Source organism: Myxine glutinosa, chromosome 11 (assembly GCF_964187855.1).
Source record: "Myxine glutinosa chromosome 11, kmMyxGlut1.1, whole genome shotgun sequence".
Classification (NCBI taxonomy): Eukaryota; Metazoa; Chordata; class Myxini; order Myxiniformes; family Myxinidae; genus Myxine; species Myxine glutinosa.
The window spans coordinates 19187370-19206883 of NC_136271.1; the positions used below are offsets into that span (position 1 = coordinate 19187370).

The following is a 19514-nucleotide window of genomic DNA, read 5'->3' on the forward strand; positions in this document are numbered from 1 at the left end:
TTCTTCAATTACTTCAATTACACTTCAATTACAAAATTTCTTCAATTTGAGAACCAGCTTGCTGGGATGAATGATCCTGGTGTGTACCCCAATTTAGAATAGGTACACCGTATCCCTGCGCATCGTAAGAGGCGACTAAGGGTTGGCGTCAGGAAGGGCATCCGGCCATAAAAAACATTGCCTCAAAAAGGGAACCATTAGGTCATGGGGCCCACAAGGCTAACCGCCTTTAAGAAACACGTACCTTTGTAAACTAAGTGGAATCCTTTGGCGGAGCTATCCTTACTTGGTGAAAAGACAAGCGTCATCTGATGGGATGAGGTCAGTGGCAGCACCTTCTCTGCGCACACACGCAGAACACTGTGAGTACACCATCATTGAGCGATCAACGAGAAGATGTTCTGGTGAGTGACTGCATTGCCCCGTACCGCGGAGAGAGCCGGAGAGAGAACCGAGAAGGGGAGACCGCTGTGACGGGCCATCATAGATGTAAAGGAAGTCCTTATGCGCTGTCTGGAAGAAGGAAAACTCAGCAAATATCACTGCAAAGAGAGAAAGAGAAAATGCATCGTTTTCTGGCATCTAGGTTTCCCAAGTTGGGAGATTTGTTTTCAGTTTTATTTTTCTACTTCAAGAAATGTGTTTTTCTTTAGGCTCGTCTGAAAGGGAGAGGCTCTGGCAATCAGTCTGTGTTTCAGTGAGTGAGTGTATATCTGAGTCGGTCCACATGCAGATCGACTTTGACATGGGATCGTTCATTCTCAGATCTAACATATTCTTATATACCCCAGTGACACTCTTCAATCGAAAGCTCTTTATGCTTTTTCAACAATGAAATTGGAACAAATTTCTCATATCTAACCATTACAATTGAAGAATGCGCAGATTCTGTGCAGGGCAGCCACAGCAAATTGGGTTTCAAGATAACATTCACAGCATTTCTCTCAGGCATTGTGGTGCATCTCTGACCACAGGGTCAACTAGCACACCCTGAAGGGCCTCAGGCACATTTCCAACTGGCTGGTCATGCCCTTCCTTGATTTTAAATGTACTGCAAGACCTTCAAACTGGATTGGTGTGCGTAGGCAGCATTAGGCACAGTTCCACAGTTGTGAGATTGAACTTTAAAATGTTTGTGTCTAATTGAACCATGGGCTTATTTGATAACTTGAATTTAGATTCTGCTCAAATGAGCCACACCATTTCCTGAGGGTGTGTTGGTCCACACAAACATCAACTAATATCAGGGTGTTTCAAAAGTCCGGAATCATAGGAAATCTGTTTTTGTTTTTTGAGGCGATGCCTTTGAAATGGACAGGACTCTGTGGACCCGTAGAATGGTCCCCACATAGTCCAGATTTAACGCCACTTTGACTTCTTTCTTTGGGGACACCTGAAACTTTTGGGTTGAGGATTTGTGGGGAGAGGGGATGGGGACTTGGGGTGGAGAGTGGATTGAAGCATTAAGCTTAAGAGGGGAAGGACTTGGGTTTGGGGTTGGGAGGGGAAGGTTGAGGACTTGGGGTTTGTGAGGGTGGGGGGGGGGGGGGGGGTGAGTTGAGGAGTTGAAGTCACATTTTACATTGCACGGATGTTTAAAAGTTGTTTTATTAAACGTTGCTTTAATATACAAGGGGACCACACAGCGGCTGTGTGAAAGGCGTCACCTGGACAAATACCTTGACAAGGCTCTTATTTATTCCATTTCTACATTACAACTTGACAATTGTTTTTTGTTTTTGCTCTGATTGATACATTATTTGAGACTGATTTGGCTCCCTCTGTGAAATGTGTTTCAGCGTTTGTTAAAATTATTGTTCAGACATTTGTATTGCACAAATAACAATTTGCTTCAATTGTGTTTTTTTTTTTTTTTTTGTAATTCAGATTTTGCATCGAGTTATTTGCACTTTCAAATTTTAAATTGCTTTTCCTGGGACTCAGTTCACAATTTGAAATTGATTACATTTCCGAATTGAAATGTGCTGCACTGTTTTAGATCAAAAATTTGCACTTTGGATTGTGTTGTATTTTTCGCCTCTTTTTCTTCTCAACGAAATGAATACACAATTATTACTACTATGACTACTACTATTCTGACTTTATTGAGCCCAATTTTTCCCACTTTATTGTGTTCCCTTGTTGTGTCCATCTTGCTTATCCCATGTACCCCACCCCAGCCAGCCCTCTCTCTTCCACAGATCTCCTGATTTCCCTGTTCTCCACTGTTGTTGTGCTTCCGTCTCTCTCTCTCTCCCCACTTGTCTCCCCCTCCCTTTATTATTGTTTCATGTGTGTTTCTGTTTGTCTTTATGCTTTTGTGTTTTATGTGTTAGCTCTTAAATGAGCCTCGACTTTGTATACAAATAAATAAATAAATAATACAAAAATATTCAGTTGTGGAAAGTTTTTGTCCTTTCACAAACCGGCTGAGCAAGATTGGCAATTGACAGGTCACGTTTTGGACAGGAATTTTTAATTTGTTCAGGATGCTGGCGATAACTTGCCGATTCATCATAACCGAGACTTTGTGATGCAACTCCCTGCCTCCAAAGCACAAACCGACAGTTTATAGTTCGGGCCTGGGACTGAACCCGGACTAGATCTCTCAAAGGTAAGTGCACGCAATCTAAACGATGCTGTCTGACTTTACAGGATTCCAGGATTCAAAATGAAATCAATCACATCACCCACACAAGTGTGAATCCACTTGACCAAAGAGATATCCGATAGATAAATGCATTTTACAATTACTCATTGCTTGTTTTGTTAATATGTGCTGGATAATTTGAGTGTTTTTTTGTTATTGTTTTTTCCCCTCTTGACAAGCAATATTTCCAACGGAAATCTCCTTCGAGCCTTCATGAGACTTGAATTCTCTTATCTTCCCCCTCTCCGAAAACCTTGATCTTTTCTACCCCTGTTAATTCACCCCAGATCCACTTTCCTGAAATACCGACTTCTTTCCTGAAAGTCCTCGCTGTGTCCATGTGTTTTTTTGTTTTTTTTTACCTCTCCCACCCTCCACCCCTCTTCCCCCCAAGCTCTCTCCCTCCCACAGATCTCCCGATGTTCTTGCTCTCAAATGTTGTACTTGTGTGCTTCCGCCTCTCTCCCCATCTCGTCTCCCGCTCCCTTTATTTCGTCTTATGTGTCCGTTTGTTGTTGTTTTTTGTCATAAATGTCAGCTCTTACACGAGCCTCGATCTTGTATACAAAAAAATAAAATAAATAAATATCCATTTGCTGAGATGTTTAATGGCATCGATATTTCTTAAGGGTTGTCACTCTCGAGCCTACTCCGTTATCCATCGTGAAATAAAAATAACATATCAGATGTGTCAGACTTAGATCAGTAAAAGTCTCTTACCAAAGCCGCGAGGAACGCCAACGGAGAATGCACAGTGCTGGGCGCCACTGTAATTGCCAGGGAAGCCGGGTGACAACACAGCGCCGGTGCTGCCAGTCGATTTACCTCCGCAGGGAGCTGTCAGAAGACACACAGAACCCACTGAATGTCACAAGAAAAGGTTTTCTCCTCTTCCTCGAGCATCCCTCGGTAGCCGTAAAAGAGAAAGACACGACCGGTCTCCGGTCGTCGGTGACTGATTTAGGCTTCCACGGTGGCTTTTATTTCCTCAAAGGCAAAGCCCAGGGGTGATTTTGAAATGCTAAAAGTGTTTTATGGAACCGAATGCAAGCTATCCTTATTGAGTGAAACCGCTGGGGTCCTCAGCAAGATAAATTGCTTGCCAAGAGGTGTCTGCAACAAGAAAAGTAAGCACACTTTGGAATGTTCCTTCTGCAGTATGGTCGTTTTTTGCACATATGCCCTATTAAAACAAAAGGACAATACTATTATGGCTCAGCAGAAGTCATAAAAAATACAAAACCCGAATTATAAGGCAAGAATCACACTCACCTTGGATATAGTTTGTTTGGGCTCTGTTTAGGGACAGGATCTGAAAATAGCTGTTCTGGCAACATGTTAATGGAAAGTGCTGCATAATTGAGCACAACATTATTAGAGGGAAGGTTGCACCAACAGATGCCTGAAGGTTGTCCAATCAGAAATTATTTTCATGTAGCTTTTTAGAAACTACCGTGAAATGGGGTGAATAGGGACAGCAAGGTGAATAGGGACAGCAAGGTGAATAGGGACAGCAAGGTGAATAGGGACAACAAGGTGAATAGGGACACAAACTGAAAAAAAGTTTGGAAACTCTTTTCGCTGAAAATTGATAACCATACTGATTTGTTGATATTTGGGTTGAAAGTGTTCCCTTGTTTTTTTAAAAAGCAACGTATAGTCCCTATTAACCCCATATATGGGTTAAAAAGGAATAAATAGGATTTTTATGGCTGTCCCTATTCACCCCGTTTTACTGGTGAATCGGGACAGTCACTAATACAAAAAAATAACAATCAAGAAATAGGGACAGTTTGGAGAAACTTTTTATCCCATTTTTTTTTCATTGGCACCGTGGTTTATATTATGGGTACATATTATGTGCATCCATCTGAGCTATCAATTTATCAATAAGTTGGAAACTCAGGATTGTTTCTTGATTATTATTTTTTTGTATTAGTGACTGTCCCTATTCACCCGTAAAACGGGGTGAATAGGGACAGCCATAAAAATCCTATTTATTCCTATTTAACCCATATATGGGGTTAATAGGGACTATAAGTTGCTTTTTTTTTAAAACAAGAGAACACTTTCAACCCAAATATCAACAAATCAGTATGGTTATCAATTTTCAGCGAAAAAAGTTTCCGAACTTTTTTTCAGTTTGTGTCCCTATTCACCTTGCTGTCCCTATTCCCCCCATTTCTCGGTACTTTACCTTCAAAGGCCTGGGAGGGTAGTTCAGTGATGGAACACGTGTCATTTGAGCTATCCAGTCCTGTGTTTATTAAAGACCAAACGATAAACTGTCACATTTGTGCTACACAGAGGGTTACGGTTAGGGTTAGGGTTAGGGTTGTTAGGGTTCTGGTTGTTAGGGTTAGGGTTAGGGTTGTTAGGGTTAGGGTGAGGTTTAGGGTTAGGGTTGTTAGGGTTAGGGTTAGGGTTAGGGTGAGGGTGAGGGTTGGGGTTGTTAGGGTTAGGGTTAGGGTTAGGGCTAGAATGAGGGTTAGGGTTAGGGTTAGGGCTAGAATGAGGGTTAGGGTTAGGGTTAGGGTTAGGGTTAGGGTTAGGGCAAGACGTTGCATAAATCAGTGTGTCGCCCCGCAAACGTGGAATTAAATTGGGGACTCGTCTGTGAGCATTCATTGCTCGTGTTTACAAAATATTTCACAATATTTTTCGCGAAGAAGGGTTGAGTAGACCAGTATCCTGACCAAATTCCAAATTCTGCCTTTCCTACAACTGAAAAAGCAATGGCAAGTCACCAAGTTTCATTTTTGCTCTGAGATTGCTTTGATAGCACAGAACCATCTCCCAGAGAAACGACCAAACACCTAGATCAACAACACGTGTTGGTTTTAAAAGGGAGTCGCATCACCTGTGCATTCTTCCAATATAGTATATTAATGGGATGTGCATGTGACAATAACAATGTGGGTCAAACTGGTTTCACCAATGTCGAAGTAAATTCCTTTCAAAATGATCACTCAAGTGGAATATGTTGTGCACAATGACACTTATTTTGTTACTCTCGATGATGGCTGCCATTTGTGTATTGTGAGAATCATTGAATGGGGTGCAGAGCTGACAAGGTTTTCAATTTGATTACCCAATTGTACAAGTATAATATGCCTTCAGTCACGGTTTATCATGTTGGCCATCCTGGAACCACAACAAGGTGAGCATGGAGGAGGTAGGAAGAAACAGAATCCCCAAGCTCCTATCCTGACCAACTTTCCCTCAACCTCCTTCTGTCGCAGAAAATAACCAGTGATGAACTTCATCCAGGATGAGTATGGTGGAATGGAGGAGTTTTTGCACAACAACTGGACAGATAAGTGCCAAGGTAGAACGCTACATGTAGCTTGTCCGTTCATGCGTTTGTGCTGTACAATAATCTCTTAGTTTTCTCCATGCAACGTCACTGCGGTGAATGGCTCAATATCTCTGTGATATGGTCGAGTAAGGGAGTGTTCTTTCTGGATCTAGAACCCTGAGACCCAGAGCAAGGCCGAGCTGAATGGGTTTGCCGAGGCCGGTAATTCTGCTGGAAGCAGGGAACATTCCATGAGCAACTTTTGCTCTGCCATGTTCATCCCACTGCAGCGAGGAGGCGGCCACGAATTAGCACGGTTGTGTACCTGCTTGATGCTTGCGCCAACCTGGGTGTATGATGATCTAAACATGTGATGATCAGGTGCTATATAATACGCTCCCTCACATGCTCCTGGATTACGCATACTCCCGATCCTCCCTGCTCCCATCAAGAGAAAAAGGCAGTGACCAAACAAGGATTACACCTGGTGTTGGCCTAATGGTTAGAGCAGCGGGCTTGGGTTCCTGAGGTCCTGAGTTCGAATCCCGTTCAGCTGTTGAATTAATACCAGGTGGGGTTGACTCAGCCTGTCATCCTTCCGAGGTCGGCGAAATGAGTACCAGGGTCCTGGGTCCTCTCTCAAGGAGGTTGGTGGCAGGATTTGTACTCAAACCGCGGTAAAAACACCTCATTCCGTCGCACACACAGTGGTGTGTGTCGGGATGGTGCCGAGTCGTCCAAGAACGCAGCTACGTGCTGATCCAGCACATGTTCCCATATATATATATATATATATATATATATATATATGTATGACCAGGTCCTATTGTTTGACAGGTTGGAAGGTATAAAGTAAAAATGATGGCAGCGTTCACGTGTTCATGTTGTCGACACCATATCAAAATCGCCTTAGGACATTAAAGACGTGATAAACCATGAAGTTTTACTTTAACTCCCAAGGATTTGCAACAGGAAGTTGGCCCACAAATGTGCACAAGGCCCACAGTTTTTCCACCGATATAGTGGAGGTGACTTTGCCTGGTTAATAATCTCAAACTATATTTAGTAACCAACAAGCAAACTTCCACAATTTAAACCAGTAAAGCAGTAGGTTGACTAGATTCAAGTTGAATTTGTTCCAAACAAATCATGCATCTTTGTGAAAGAAAAAGTAACAACAGATAACATAATTGAAATGAACTCCACAACAACCTTAAATTGGGCAGGGAAAATAAAAACAAAGTGATTCATGGTTTGCAAATGAGACAAAACGATTCTTCATCAACACCTGTCAAGAACACAACTAATCCTGAACACATACCTCACCTCAAGCAACAAGTCCACAGCCATAAATCAACTTGCAACATTGGTGCTCCAATATAGCTATGAAATAACATATATATATATATATATATATTGTAACGAATTTGAGAAGTGTAACGAATTTGAGAAAGTGTAACGAATGTGAGAAGTATGGTTTTGTTGTGTGTAACTGTCACCCTCCGTAATGTAAAGAAAGGTCGAAGCTCGTCCTCTTAATTAATTCCATAAACCTACACACAGGACACCATATATCCTTTTAAATAGTTAGTCCCTTATTCTCTGTAGGTTAAGGATGTGTTTCCCAATAGTTTGACTCTTCATTGCACCGAATTAAATAAGAGTAGGCCCCTCCGACGCCCCATGGCAGCTTCCAAGTGCCAGGTTTGCCAGGTTTGCTGCAATTGACTCTTCAGCCACTTTGCTGCATTTTCATCTCCTGTCCACTTTGCTGCATTTGACTCCATTACGCACGAGGTAACGACGAAGAAGAAAGGCGGATCTCCACCTCGTCATAGAGGGGAGGAGTAAGTCGGCCCCGCTCATCCAACCCAGAACGAGGGGTTTGGCTTGAGAGGGCGGAGAGAGAACACTTGGGGGAGGGTTCGCAAAGGTTGAAGGGCGGGGCCTATATAACCCGCAGCGCGACGCTCCCCACGGCAGATGAGCTTTTTGGAGAAGATTGAGGTCCGAAGAAGATTGAGAGACAGGTGCGGCAGATGCGCGATCCAGCTAAAGCAGCCAAGAGAGAACGAGATGTGAGGGGGTGCTGATACTGAGCAATACGCCGAGACCCACTAGGCCCTATTGCCGGCTGTGGAGACGCGGAGCTGCCAGCTGCTGTACGCTTCGAGCACGGAACGTGGACCTCGACGGTGTGGAATTGCCCGGACCTTCCTGCCCTGCCATCGGCTTGGACCTTCTCCTCCCTCCAGTGATTCCTGCCATCATTTCCCCCGTGTAAGTGTGCCCGTTTGTCCGTCTTTCATGTTGTCTTGGGGTTTATAAGTAAGACTGCCATATATATAAGCTAATCATTGCACTATGTCGCCTGCTCCTTCCATTGCCTTATAAATCATATTCCATTTCTTTTCTGCTTTAGTTGTGTGTAAATAGTAATAAATCTTGTTATTCCCTACTTTGTCTTTACTTCTTCATGCTCTTTCGGTCGCTTTAGAGGTTTCCATATTGAGTGTACGTGGCACGATTTGGCCAACGTTCAGGATCGGGTTTAGTGAAGGCTAATGACTCGAACTTCGGGTTGATAAAAAACCGCTCGGCAACTAACTAGACCATCCAAACCGGGGTTCGAGCGGTACTTGTCTCCCTAGTCTGCGGAGGGACGGATAAAGGTATTCGGGATAAACCCTGGGCCCATAACCCTGATCCGTTCCATCCCACGGGATAGCGTTACAAGTACCAGGACCGGGGAGACGGCCAGCTTAACAGGACAAGGGGCTAATCACCCCTTGCTAACGGGAGAGCCGTCCCCCGTATCCGTAACAATATATATATATATATATATATATATATATATATATATATATATATATATATATGTATATATATATATATATATATATATATATATATATATATATATATATATATATATATACATATGTATATATGTATATGTATATGTATATTAGTCCGTGGGCTGAGTAGGGTTTACATGCACCACCCCCACAACTTAACCTCCCGGGTATGTCCATGTACCCCCCACCCTAGGGGTTAGGAAAAACCATGTTAACAGAAAAAAAACTCATTCCCAAGGTACCTCCCACGCATATTTTGATGTTACCCCCCCTGTGTCAGTGATTTCCGAAAATTAGGGGTAGGCGAAATTCAAATGGCCATAACTTTTTACCTAGTCATCCTATGGTTGCATATGACCCCTCAAAATGTTTGTCCTGGGACACTCTTTACAATGATATGTGTTATATGCAAATGAGGTCACTAATGAGGTCACCAGAGGTCAAACTATGAGGGAATGAGTTTTTTTTCTGTTAACATGGTTTTTCCTAACCCCTAGGGTGGGGGGTACATGGACATACCCGGGAAGTTAAGTTGTGGGGGGGGTGCATGTAAACCCTACTCAGCCCACGGACTATATGCAGATATATATGTATATGTGTATGCAGATATAAATATATTTTCTTTTTAATAAACAGCAATTAAATTCTTCCTGCGTGGGGCGAGTGTGAAAAATTCTGACTCAACCCGGGACTCAAACCAGGGACCTCCATCACTTTTCGTGGTGACAGCCCACTGCGCCATTGAGCCAACGGAATCTCCTCAGAAATTTTCCACATTCAACACTGTGAGCTTTATAATGGCCGATGTCTTACGTGCCTGCAAGGAAGACCCCACATGTGAGTGTAAGTATACGTGCATATGTACGTGTATGCAGGTATATGTAGAAGTGCATTGGAGATTGACTCGACTACAATTTTTAATAACTGAAATTAAATTCCTGCGGGGGGCTCATGTGAAAAATTCTGACTGAACCGGGGACTCAAACCAGGGATATATATATATATATATATATATATATATATATATATATATATATATATATATATATATATATATAATATATATATATATATATATATATACATATATATACATATATATATATATATATATATATATATATATATATATATATATATATATATACATATACATATATATATATATATATACATATACATATATATATATATATACATATACATATATATATATATATACATATACATATATATATAATATATATATATATATATATATATATACATATATATATATATATACATATATATACATATATATATATATATATATATATATATATGTCGAGATCATGCCTTTTATTGTGCCTTATGTAATTGTGGTTTGCATTTAATAATGGTTGCTTTGTGAAAAGGATTAAGCTTACTATGTTCCCTCTTGTTTTGAACTATGTTTTATTGTCCAACTGTGCCAAAAAATGTAGAAAGATAGTGAAACCGCTTGCTCCGTTAGACCCCCTAGTAAAAACGCGTCTGTCTGTCCTTGACCAAAAGCCAACATGTAAGATAAGTTTTGAGAATGTCACGGTGCTCTTTCTCCCTCCCGCATCTTGCCCTTTGCTCATGCCAAAGAAGATAGGACAAGGGTGGGGGTACTGGTCAACGTTTCCCCCATTGTGTATTATACTGCTGAAACTTGCCAAAATTAGCGGAGATTTTTATCACACTCTGCAAGTATATAAGGAAGTTCTTTCTGTAAGGAACTCAGGAGTGTATGTGGCCATGCTGTTCATTTGTGAATGGTATGACTCTTACACCCTCCACAGCGCTGTGATATTGGTTCATCATTAAATCTTGTTATCTCTTGAACTCAAGGTGTGGAACATGGTTCTATTCTCGTCATTTTGGTGTCAGAAGTGGGATCCGACTCTGAGCGATATTTGGGAGGCAGACCCTGTGGGGACTCAGCGGAGAGGCTGGCCAGCACTGATTCGATTAACGTGAGTTTTCATACTGAGGGGTCTTTCCAAATTGAGCTCCGTTCACTCACTCAGGCTGTCTGTCTTCCATTTCGTCGTTCCCTGCTTGGATCACGAACAAATTGGAATCTGGTGTGTAAGTACAGGCCTATTTGGCTCGGGTAACAAGTTGTCTATTGATGAACCAAGAAATGGGGGTCAGTTAGCAAAAAGGGGGGACTTCTTGATAAAGCCAAGAACTTCCCAGGCAGGGCAGTCTAGAGACAAGATGGAGTTGATGGGGTTGATAGTAACCAGAGAAAGTATTGGCTGCGGACTAACGGAGGGGACCCAAGGAGGATGGCCAGGATAAGTGTTAAGCTAAGTTAAGAAGGGAGAACCCCTTTAGGAAAGCCCTGGCATGGGTGATAAGTTAGACAAGTTAGAAGCGCTATACAAGCATTGACCGCGAGTTAGCGCCGCGGGAGGACCGGATGAGGGAAATATCGGCGCGGTAAACTAAAAGGCAGGATTTTTCGGTGGATGGCCTCGGGGCGCTTCCTTGCGCCTTGTACGCATCACGAGCTGCTTCTTGCAAATGGGGGTCGTGCTGCCGTGCGCTGGGAGCGACCGCCTGGGCGCATGGACGGGAAAATGTTCCATGCACGTTAATTAAATATCTTAAGGGAGATTAAGGTATGTCGGAGTAATACTCAATCTGAAGTAAACTAGAATGATTTGAGTTCTGGAGACGGAGTGCGTGTATTCGACGCATTCGGGTGGCCGAGTCAGGCGAATAAAGGATTAAAATGAGCCAGGTAAGATGCGGCTGGTTGCACCTTTATAAGGATATGGAAGAATAAGGATAAGAATGGGTAATAGATATTGGTGTTAAGAATACTCCGGCGTGAGTACTGTGTTAAGAGAAGGGTATTACAGATCGGGGGGCGGCCCGATCTTCGACCCGCTGGAGGGACTAGCCCAAGGAAGGTAGGACGATGAGTATTTTAAGTTAAGCTACGCACTGGATGTGTGTATCTGATAAACCCCCCCCCCCCCCCCCCCCCCTCAAGGCCTTCTTTGTCCTGTCTCAGGATTTAAGGCATGCACATCCGGTGCAGTTTTTACCCAAAGGAAGGAGTTCTGACAATATGCTATAGGTAGGTCAAGTATTAGCTCTTTCTGGACAAAAGATGAGGTTAGATCTGGAGAAATAAAACAGAGAGGATTATAATGTACGAGGTGTGTGGAATCCAGCTGTGAACACGCGAGCCGAGACATGCAGGCAGGTTACCGGGGCAACGGAGTAGCTGCCTCGCGGGGAACAGCGAGGTGGGACAGAATCGAGACAGGAATGCGGACCATGCTGTGCACAAGCAGGGGACGCATTCGTGTGTGTGAACAATGCGAGTGATGAGGTAGCTTGAAGTGATGTGTTGGAGTGAGCACATGTATGTTGTGTGCTGAGTGGGAAGCGTTTTGTTTTGTATCTCAAGGGAGATATTGGTTATTTCTTATATGTGGAAATAGGAAATGTTTATGTGATTTTTGGAGAAGGATAAATTAAACTGGAATCAGAAAAGCGCAGGTACCAGATAGGAGAAAGGCATGGAGAATGAAGGGTCAGTCACATGGTATGTGTGTATAAGGGAATGAATGATCTGTCATTGCAGCGTGTATTTGTGTTTATTGTGTGTGTGTCATTGATGTGTGTCATTGATTGACAAGGGGTTCCCCAAATTGCCTGCAGGCATTGGGCAATCCGGATGAGTACTTTGGAATGACATTATTTATATGTTGTGGAGGTGAAAAATTAATTGAGTACATTTAGGAAGAAATAAAAGGTATCAGTTTAGATTTTGAGATGCCATGTGGGACTCAGTCTGCTGGGGAAAATTGGCAGGGAATAATGAGTATGTTATGGAGAGCATGTGTAGACAGGGCTTTAAAACAAGTGTTCAATTACATCCCCACATTAACGGCTCTCCAGATGTAGCAAGGAAGAATGGGAGTAAAAGTCAAAAATGATAGGCTGTCAACCGACTGGGTGTTTATTCAACGGCATGGCCGGGGCTTGTATTTGGCCGACTTGGGATGGCAGAATGCGTTGAATGAAGGCAAGAATGACATGTGATGCTGGCGTGAGTCCAATCGGAAGGATGAATGGTTATGGTTTCACCCGGTCTGTTTATCTGTCTGTCTGTCCGGACACGGAGCTCTTGGGGAGAGCCAGGATGGGTTGGAGTGACCAAGATGAATGTGGACAATATATTAATTGTTTGCCATTGTGAAAATTTTGCCCTCAATTTGAGACGAAGACATATGGCATTTGCTGTCCGGCTCAGGTTGGCTGGTTTCCTCAGCTCTGGAGGATCAGAGCGGGTGGATATTTTAAGCTGATACTCCTATGACAAATGTTGATACTCCTATGTGATGCGGGGTATGTGTGTGGTGATGGTGTCTGGGGCCTCGGGGTTTGCCCCTGCCTATTTGCCGGTCTGTCTGTCTGTTACATTTGACCCTCAGAAAAGGTTTCGTGAAAGGGGTTACACTTGATGGGCCAACTTATGGACAGGAACATGGAATTTGTACAGAATGCAGGCGATAACCCACCTGTGTCTATCTCTGTGTGTGTGTCCGTATTTGTCTGGCTTTCTGGCTGTCCATTGAGTCATGTCTTTGAACACTGATTTTGAGGGAGTTGCGGGTGTGCCATGGAGTTCAGGTGCACCTGCGGTGGTTGGAAGGTGGTGGATCGGGTGCGAGGATGCACGCTTGGATTAAAACATGTATTTAATTATCTGAGGATGTGTGCCGAGGTACAGTGTGGATCAACTAAGGGAGAGGGCACTTCGACTTTGTACATCCGTGGACTTTGCCATGCGTGTGAAAGCGCAAGTCGATGATAATAATGTCTTGTCCAGCACAATATTTTCGCAACTATGGAATGTGCTCGAATTCCATGTTGGTGCAATACGAGTGTGATTCCTGCCATGCATGCCGTGAGAGATACATTGTTTGTGATGGGACTGTGGCGAAAGGTTGGATAGCAATGTGTAGAATATAAGATGCGTCAGTACATTTGTGTTGATCGATGCGCCGAAAAAGAAGTTGGAGGCGCGTGATGGAGTTGCAGGTGCGGACCAAAGCGGTGTCCGCGGTGTTTACTGGGGGTCGAAAGTCACTCCCTCAGTGTCTGCAGACTTGTCGTTCGGCAGTGTCGAAAGACAGGTTCGATTGTCGGTCTGTCTGCTTGATTTTCGGGTCTCACTCTGAGTATATGGTATATACTCTGAGTATATGGTCGTTTTCTGTTTTGTGCTTTAATGGTGGTTGATTTGACTTCCCTGAAAGGGGGACAATAAATATTTGGTGTTAGCTGTTGTCATTTCGGATGTTTGCAGTTGTAATGAGGAGCCAGTCTGTCTGTCCGACTGGGTGTGTCTGACTGCGTCTGCAGATATGGATCAAGGAGAAGCAGTGTCTGCGGTGTCTGTTATGGTGTCGAATGTCATTCACTGTGTCTGCTGACATGTCGTGTGACTATGGTGACTATGATGGTGTGTCCTGGCGGGAAGAATCGTGGCAGCCTACAGATTTGAATGGAATGGCCTCTGTGAGACCATCCTGTTAGTACGTTGGGGGTTCGTCTGTCTGTCTGTCTGTGAATGGAAACTCAGAAAATTGAACTGGACTTCGACAGAAGGCAGGTGGGTGGTCACCTGCTGTGAATTGTGGTGGAACATTTGTGATGTCCCCTAATACGAGGGGACGAATTGGTTTGTAAATGTGTTGTGCAGGTACTTTCTCTGTAGGTAGCCAAATTCTACCTGGGGTAAGTCAAGGTGGAGGGGAGTTGTCTCTGATGCCTTGCTCCACGGGGCAGTACTATTGTTGTCAAGTCTCATGTAACCTTGGTTAACGTATATCTACGGACAAGAGCTGCACTTTATTTTAGTAAGTGACTGGGAAAGTTTGTTTTAAAAAGTGCCAGTGGAGTTGTTTAGAGTTATGGAGGTCACAGCTCGCTGGAACCTCTTTGTTTATGTTTGGCTGACTTACACTGGCTAGTGTATGGGAAAAAGGGGGACTGAAAATGCTTTGAATTTGCAGCCTGGCGGACAAGAGCTGTGTTTGGGAAGGTTAGAATCCAGCATTTTGCAGCCCTGAGCAGAGGGGATTGCCCATTGGGCATGTTTAGGATTTAACAGAGTGGTGGAGGTCTGTGGAAATATGAATCCAATGTTTGATGTATACTGTGTTGGTGTGCTCTGAGTTCGAAGGAAGATGATGCGATTATTTCAGATTTATCATAGTTAAGTTTGAGAAAGTTGATTTGAAGCCAGGATTTATTTCAGTGATGCAGTCCGTCAGGATAGAGTTGAGCAGTGGATTTGTGTCTGTCAGAGGTAGGATTTGAACCAAGAAAGGGCGGTGCCGGTAATGTTAAAGGTGCGATTCCAGGGAGGGCTATTCGGGTACTTTGAAGTGATTTACATCGGAATGCATCTCATGGAGGACTCCCGCTGTTCAAGGGAGGAAAGGTGTGAAATAGTGACGTCATCCTCGCTGGAAATGTGGTTGGGAATGGCAGGATTGACGCGAGAGTCACAGTGGGTGAAAAAATTGACCAACATGAGAATTAGGTCTATTTCAATAAATAGATCAGGTTATTTTCTTTTTATTATTTGTTTATTGGGCAGCTATTGGGCCAGAGGCTAAAACAGGTGTCTGCAACAGGTGCATGGGATGCTAAGAGAGGTATTAGAGGACATTGGATTAACTTTAAATTGAAATAAAAATTGAAAAGGTGGATTAGGAAAATGAGTTTGTTCAAATAATCGTGGCATCTGTGGGATGCAACAATTTTGTGCCAGAATAGTGTATGGGGAACCGTCGTCTGGGAAGCGTCGTTAAATGGCAGTAGGTTTAAACAGGTATTGAAAGGGTTCGTGCAATGTCATTTTGGGCACCACTCGACACAAGAGTGGTAGAGAGCTGAAGTGAATTCTGCCAATATGGTGCAATAGGGTGACAACTGAGTTTTGTTTGGAAAACTATTTGTTTGCAATCTTGGTTCGTACATAAGCTGGCAAAGAGATTATGCCAGTCTGAGGGAGTTTGTGTCCTTTGGATGGGAGCTGGAGCCTTGTAGGGTTGGGGCTTGTGGCTCGCCATTGTCTGTCTGCCAGTTATGGTGGGCAGAGGGAAGAGGGAGTGATACTGCTCTGGCCTCTTGCTTGGCAGAATTGAGTATTGCTGGTTTTACCCCTGTTCAAAATTGAGCTCTCGAGAGCTGATTAACATTAGGATGCATCTCTCAAGGGACCCCTGGGTGGTCTCGAGAGCTGAGGTGTGAAATATGATGATTTTGTCTTGTGGACACTTTGTGAGTGGCTAGACACGCGCCTGAAAGGGGAAATTGTATTCATAACTCATGTGGGTTGTGTCTGAAGGAAAGGTTTGGGAGGAAGTGTGAAGAAGGTCGTGGAAAGTGCAAAGATGATTGGATTGGAAAGTCGACTCAGATGGATTATTTGTCAATGACAGATTGCTACATGCAGAATGACCCCAATCGAGGAGGTGATTGGGGGCTGGTGAAGATTGGATCACGGCTCTGCAGACCAGGTGAACAGAACTCCACCAGGTACGTGGGAATCACATCAATTGAATTATTGCTCAAAGGGAGGTGATAGAGCAAAATGAAGAAGATTGTCATGGGGACCGCAAGGCTAACCCCCGCTCTTGCAGGGAAATGGCTTTGGGAGGCTAGTTGTTGTTGTTTTGGTAGACTCTAGGTTCTAAAACCTAAGGCAAAATGCATAGGAGGGTAAAGTTGCTGATTGCGGATGGAGATTAGCTAGAGAACTTGGAGACGATTTCGTTATTTTTCAGATAATTTTTCCAGTGGGTTTATACTGGTGTGAAATTCGCGTATCTAGGAAGGAAGGGAAAAAATGTCCAGGTATTGATAGGATAACAGTGAAATTTTGAAGGGGAGAATACCGATTATTTCCATTGACCGATTATGGTTGGGGGGGAAATGGTTGGTAAATCATGTATTATTAGATGTAGGGAAGATGATTAAAAGGAAGGTATTTTCGGAAATTGGTGAAAGTAAATATGGCATTTGAATTTCCAGACACGACACAGGAAATGCGGCTATGAATAAGCCAACCATCTGAGAGATAAGGTAACTAAATGCCAATTGGTGGGACGGGGGGCTAGGAATTTGATCATGGTGTGTGTAAGAAAGTATTTTTCAGGATGGACGATGAAGAAACCGCCGTCGGAAGACCATGATCTTGACCACAGAGGCCGTCGACCTGAATGGGTCCTACAACAAGGCAGATGTGACCGGCGCTTCAGAAGATTGTATTGATTTTTGTGATGACTGTGATACTTGTGTTGAAAATCCCTTGTGGGAACTGGCTGATGCCTGTATTGATGTTTGTGATGGCTGTGATACTTGTGTGGTAAACCCCTTGCGTGTACTGGCTAACGCCTCTTATGTATTACAAGCTCACAGCTGTACACCCCCTTCCGACCCAACTATGGATCTGATTGCGACGCTGGGTCTGGCAGTCGAGGGACCCGACATGGATATCCTAGACCCGCAAACCGACCAGGCGTCCATGGGAGACTTTGACATAAAGGAAGTCCCTCTCTTTGCTTCAAATGTTTCGGATCTCTTTGCTTCAAGTGATTCGGATTTTAACGCTCTGTACCCTGACCAGGAACATGAGACACAAGATACTGACAACATTATGTATTCCCCAGAACAGCAGCACGTGAGAGATCTCATGGGCATGATCGTTGATTAACTTCGAAGATCTGCAAGGACCGCATCTGCAAAGGGTGGGGGGAGCAAGTTCCGCAGGGGAGGTTGTTGGCCCCCTGGCGGAGCAGAACCTCATCTGGACCAGACGCCTTCGTTGTGGATCCGAAACGTTAATGGCCTTTCATGTTCTGAGCCTTCATGTTCCAAACACGCACAACATGACACCTTTCAAACATGCATGCAAGGTACTTTATGTGCGTGGCATGCCCTTGGAGGACACACATACAACACTCAATAAAGCCCGATGTGGCCACATATAACACTATACTCTTTTGCTTTGCAAATAAAGCCGATGTGGCCTGGTCTCTGTGATACGTAGTCTCGTAGAGACCAAATGGGGGAATGTCGAGATCATGCCTTTTATTGTGCCTTATGTAATTGTGGTTTGCATTTAATAATGGTTGCTTTGTGAAAAGGATTAAGCTTACTATGTTCCCTCTTGTTTTGAACTATGTTTTATTGTCCAACTGTGCCAAAAAATGTAGAAAGATAGTGAAACCGCTTGCTCCGTTAGACCCCCTAGTAAAAACGCGTCTGTCTGTCCTTGACCAAAAGCCAACATGGAAGATAAGTTTTGAGAATGTCACGGTGCTCTTTCTCCCTCCCGCATCTTGCCCTTTGCTCATGCCAAAGAAGATAGGACAAGGGTGGGGGTACTGGTCAACGTTTCCCCCATTGTGTATTATACTGCTGAAACTTGCCAAAATTAGCGGAGATTTTTATCACACTCTGCAAGTATATAAGGAAGTTCTTTCTGTAAGGAACTCAGGAGTGTATGTGGCCATGCTGTTCATTTGTGAATGGTATGACTCTTACACCCTCCACAGCGCTGTGATATTGGTTCATCATTAAATCTTGTTATCTCTTGAACTCAAGGTGTGGAACATGGTTCTATTCTCGTCATTTATACATATATATACATATATATACATATATATACATATATATATATATAATATATATATATATATTATTATATATATATTATTATAATATATATTATTATATATATATATATATATATATATATATATATATATATATATATATATATATATATATATATATATATATATATGTACAATGTACATGTGTATGTATATGTATGTGTATATAATTTCAAAACACACCTGGTCACAAGTGTGCATCACTGACCGGGTCCTCAGTCGAGGTCCTCAGCATCATCCCGTTTAGGCCCTTCAACCTCAATACAGTCAGCTAAGGTGGGCCAGCAGGGGCACATACACCTCCACATGCAGCAGCTACACCGAGGTGCATACATACCCCCACCCCCACCCCCAGCCAGAGAGAACACAGACTACAACAACAAAACCACCTCCACTCAGAATCCACAGACCTTCATCCACTCACTCACACACCAAAAAAGACAACCGACCACCACCCTTACAACATGCACCACTCAAACAAAAACACATTCATGCAAAACCATACCCACTCCTGCAACACACACACACACACACACACACACACACACACACACACACACACACACACACACACTCCTGCAACACACACACACACACACACACACACACACACACACACACACACACACACACCACAAACACACACATACATACACACACACACACAAACTCCATTTCTCTTCCACACACTGTCACTTACCCCTTTAGGCTGAAATGAACCGCCACCCATGACCTCAACCTACACCATTCGATGTGCCTCCATAAACTTCCTCCATATCCAAAATGAGCCTTTCAAGGCAACCTGGGCCACCTTGTCACACATCCTCCTTCTTTCTGTACCACACACTCCAAGCCGAGCAAGAAATGCAGAAAATAAATTGCCAATATACCCTCTACACCCCAGCTCAAATGGCTGACGAGAAACTCGCCAACCCTTCTCCCAACACTCTGCCTCCAGCTCACTGTACTTTCCTCTCTTC

The 19514-nt window shown here is 43.4% G+C and overlaps 1 protein-coding gene and 1 long non-coding RNA gene across 2 annotated transcripts in view; one reads left to right on the forward strand and one right to left on the reverse strand.

Annotated features, from left to right (window-relative positions):
- The window catches only part of LOC137436088 (CUB and sushi domain-containing protein 3-like), a 1358203-nt gene that overhangs the window by 422424 nt on the left and 916265 nt on the right, over positions 1-19514 (reverse strand). The window contains exons 31-33 of the mRNA XM_078786463.1: positions 3371-3487; positions 429-542; positions 245-340 (exon numbers count right to left, since the gene is read on the reverse strand). Coding sequence (XP_078642589.1) covers positions 245-340; positions 429-542; positions 3371-3487 — 327 coding nt within the window. The remainder of the gene's footprint in view (positions 1-244; positions 341-428; positions 543-3370; positions 3488-19514) is intronic.
- Positions 15454-18457, forward strand: LOC144894243 (uncharacterized). Its single transcript, XR_013624919.1, has 2 exons — positions 15454-16393; positions 16889-18457. It is a non-coding gene; the product is annotated as an uncharacterized LOC144894243 (long non-coding RNA).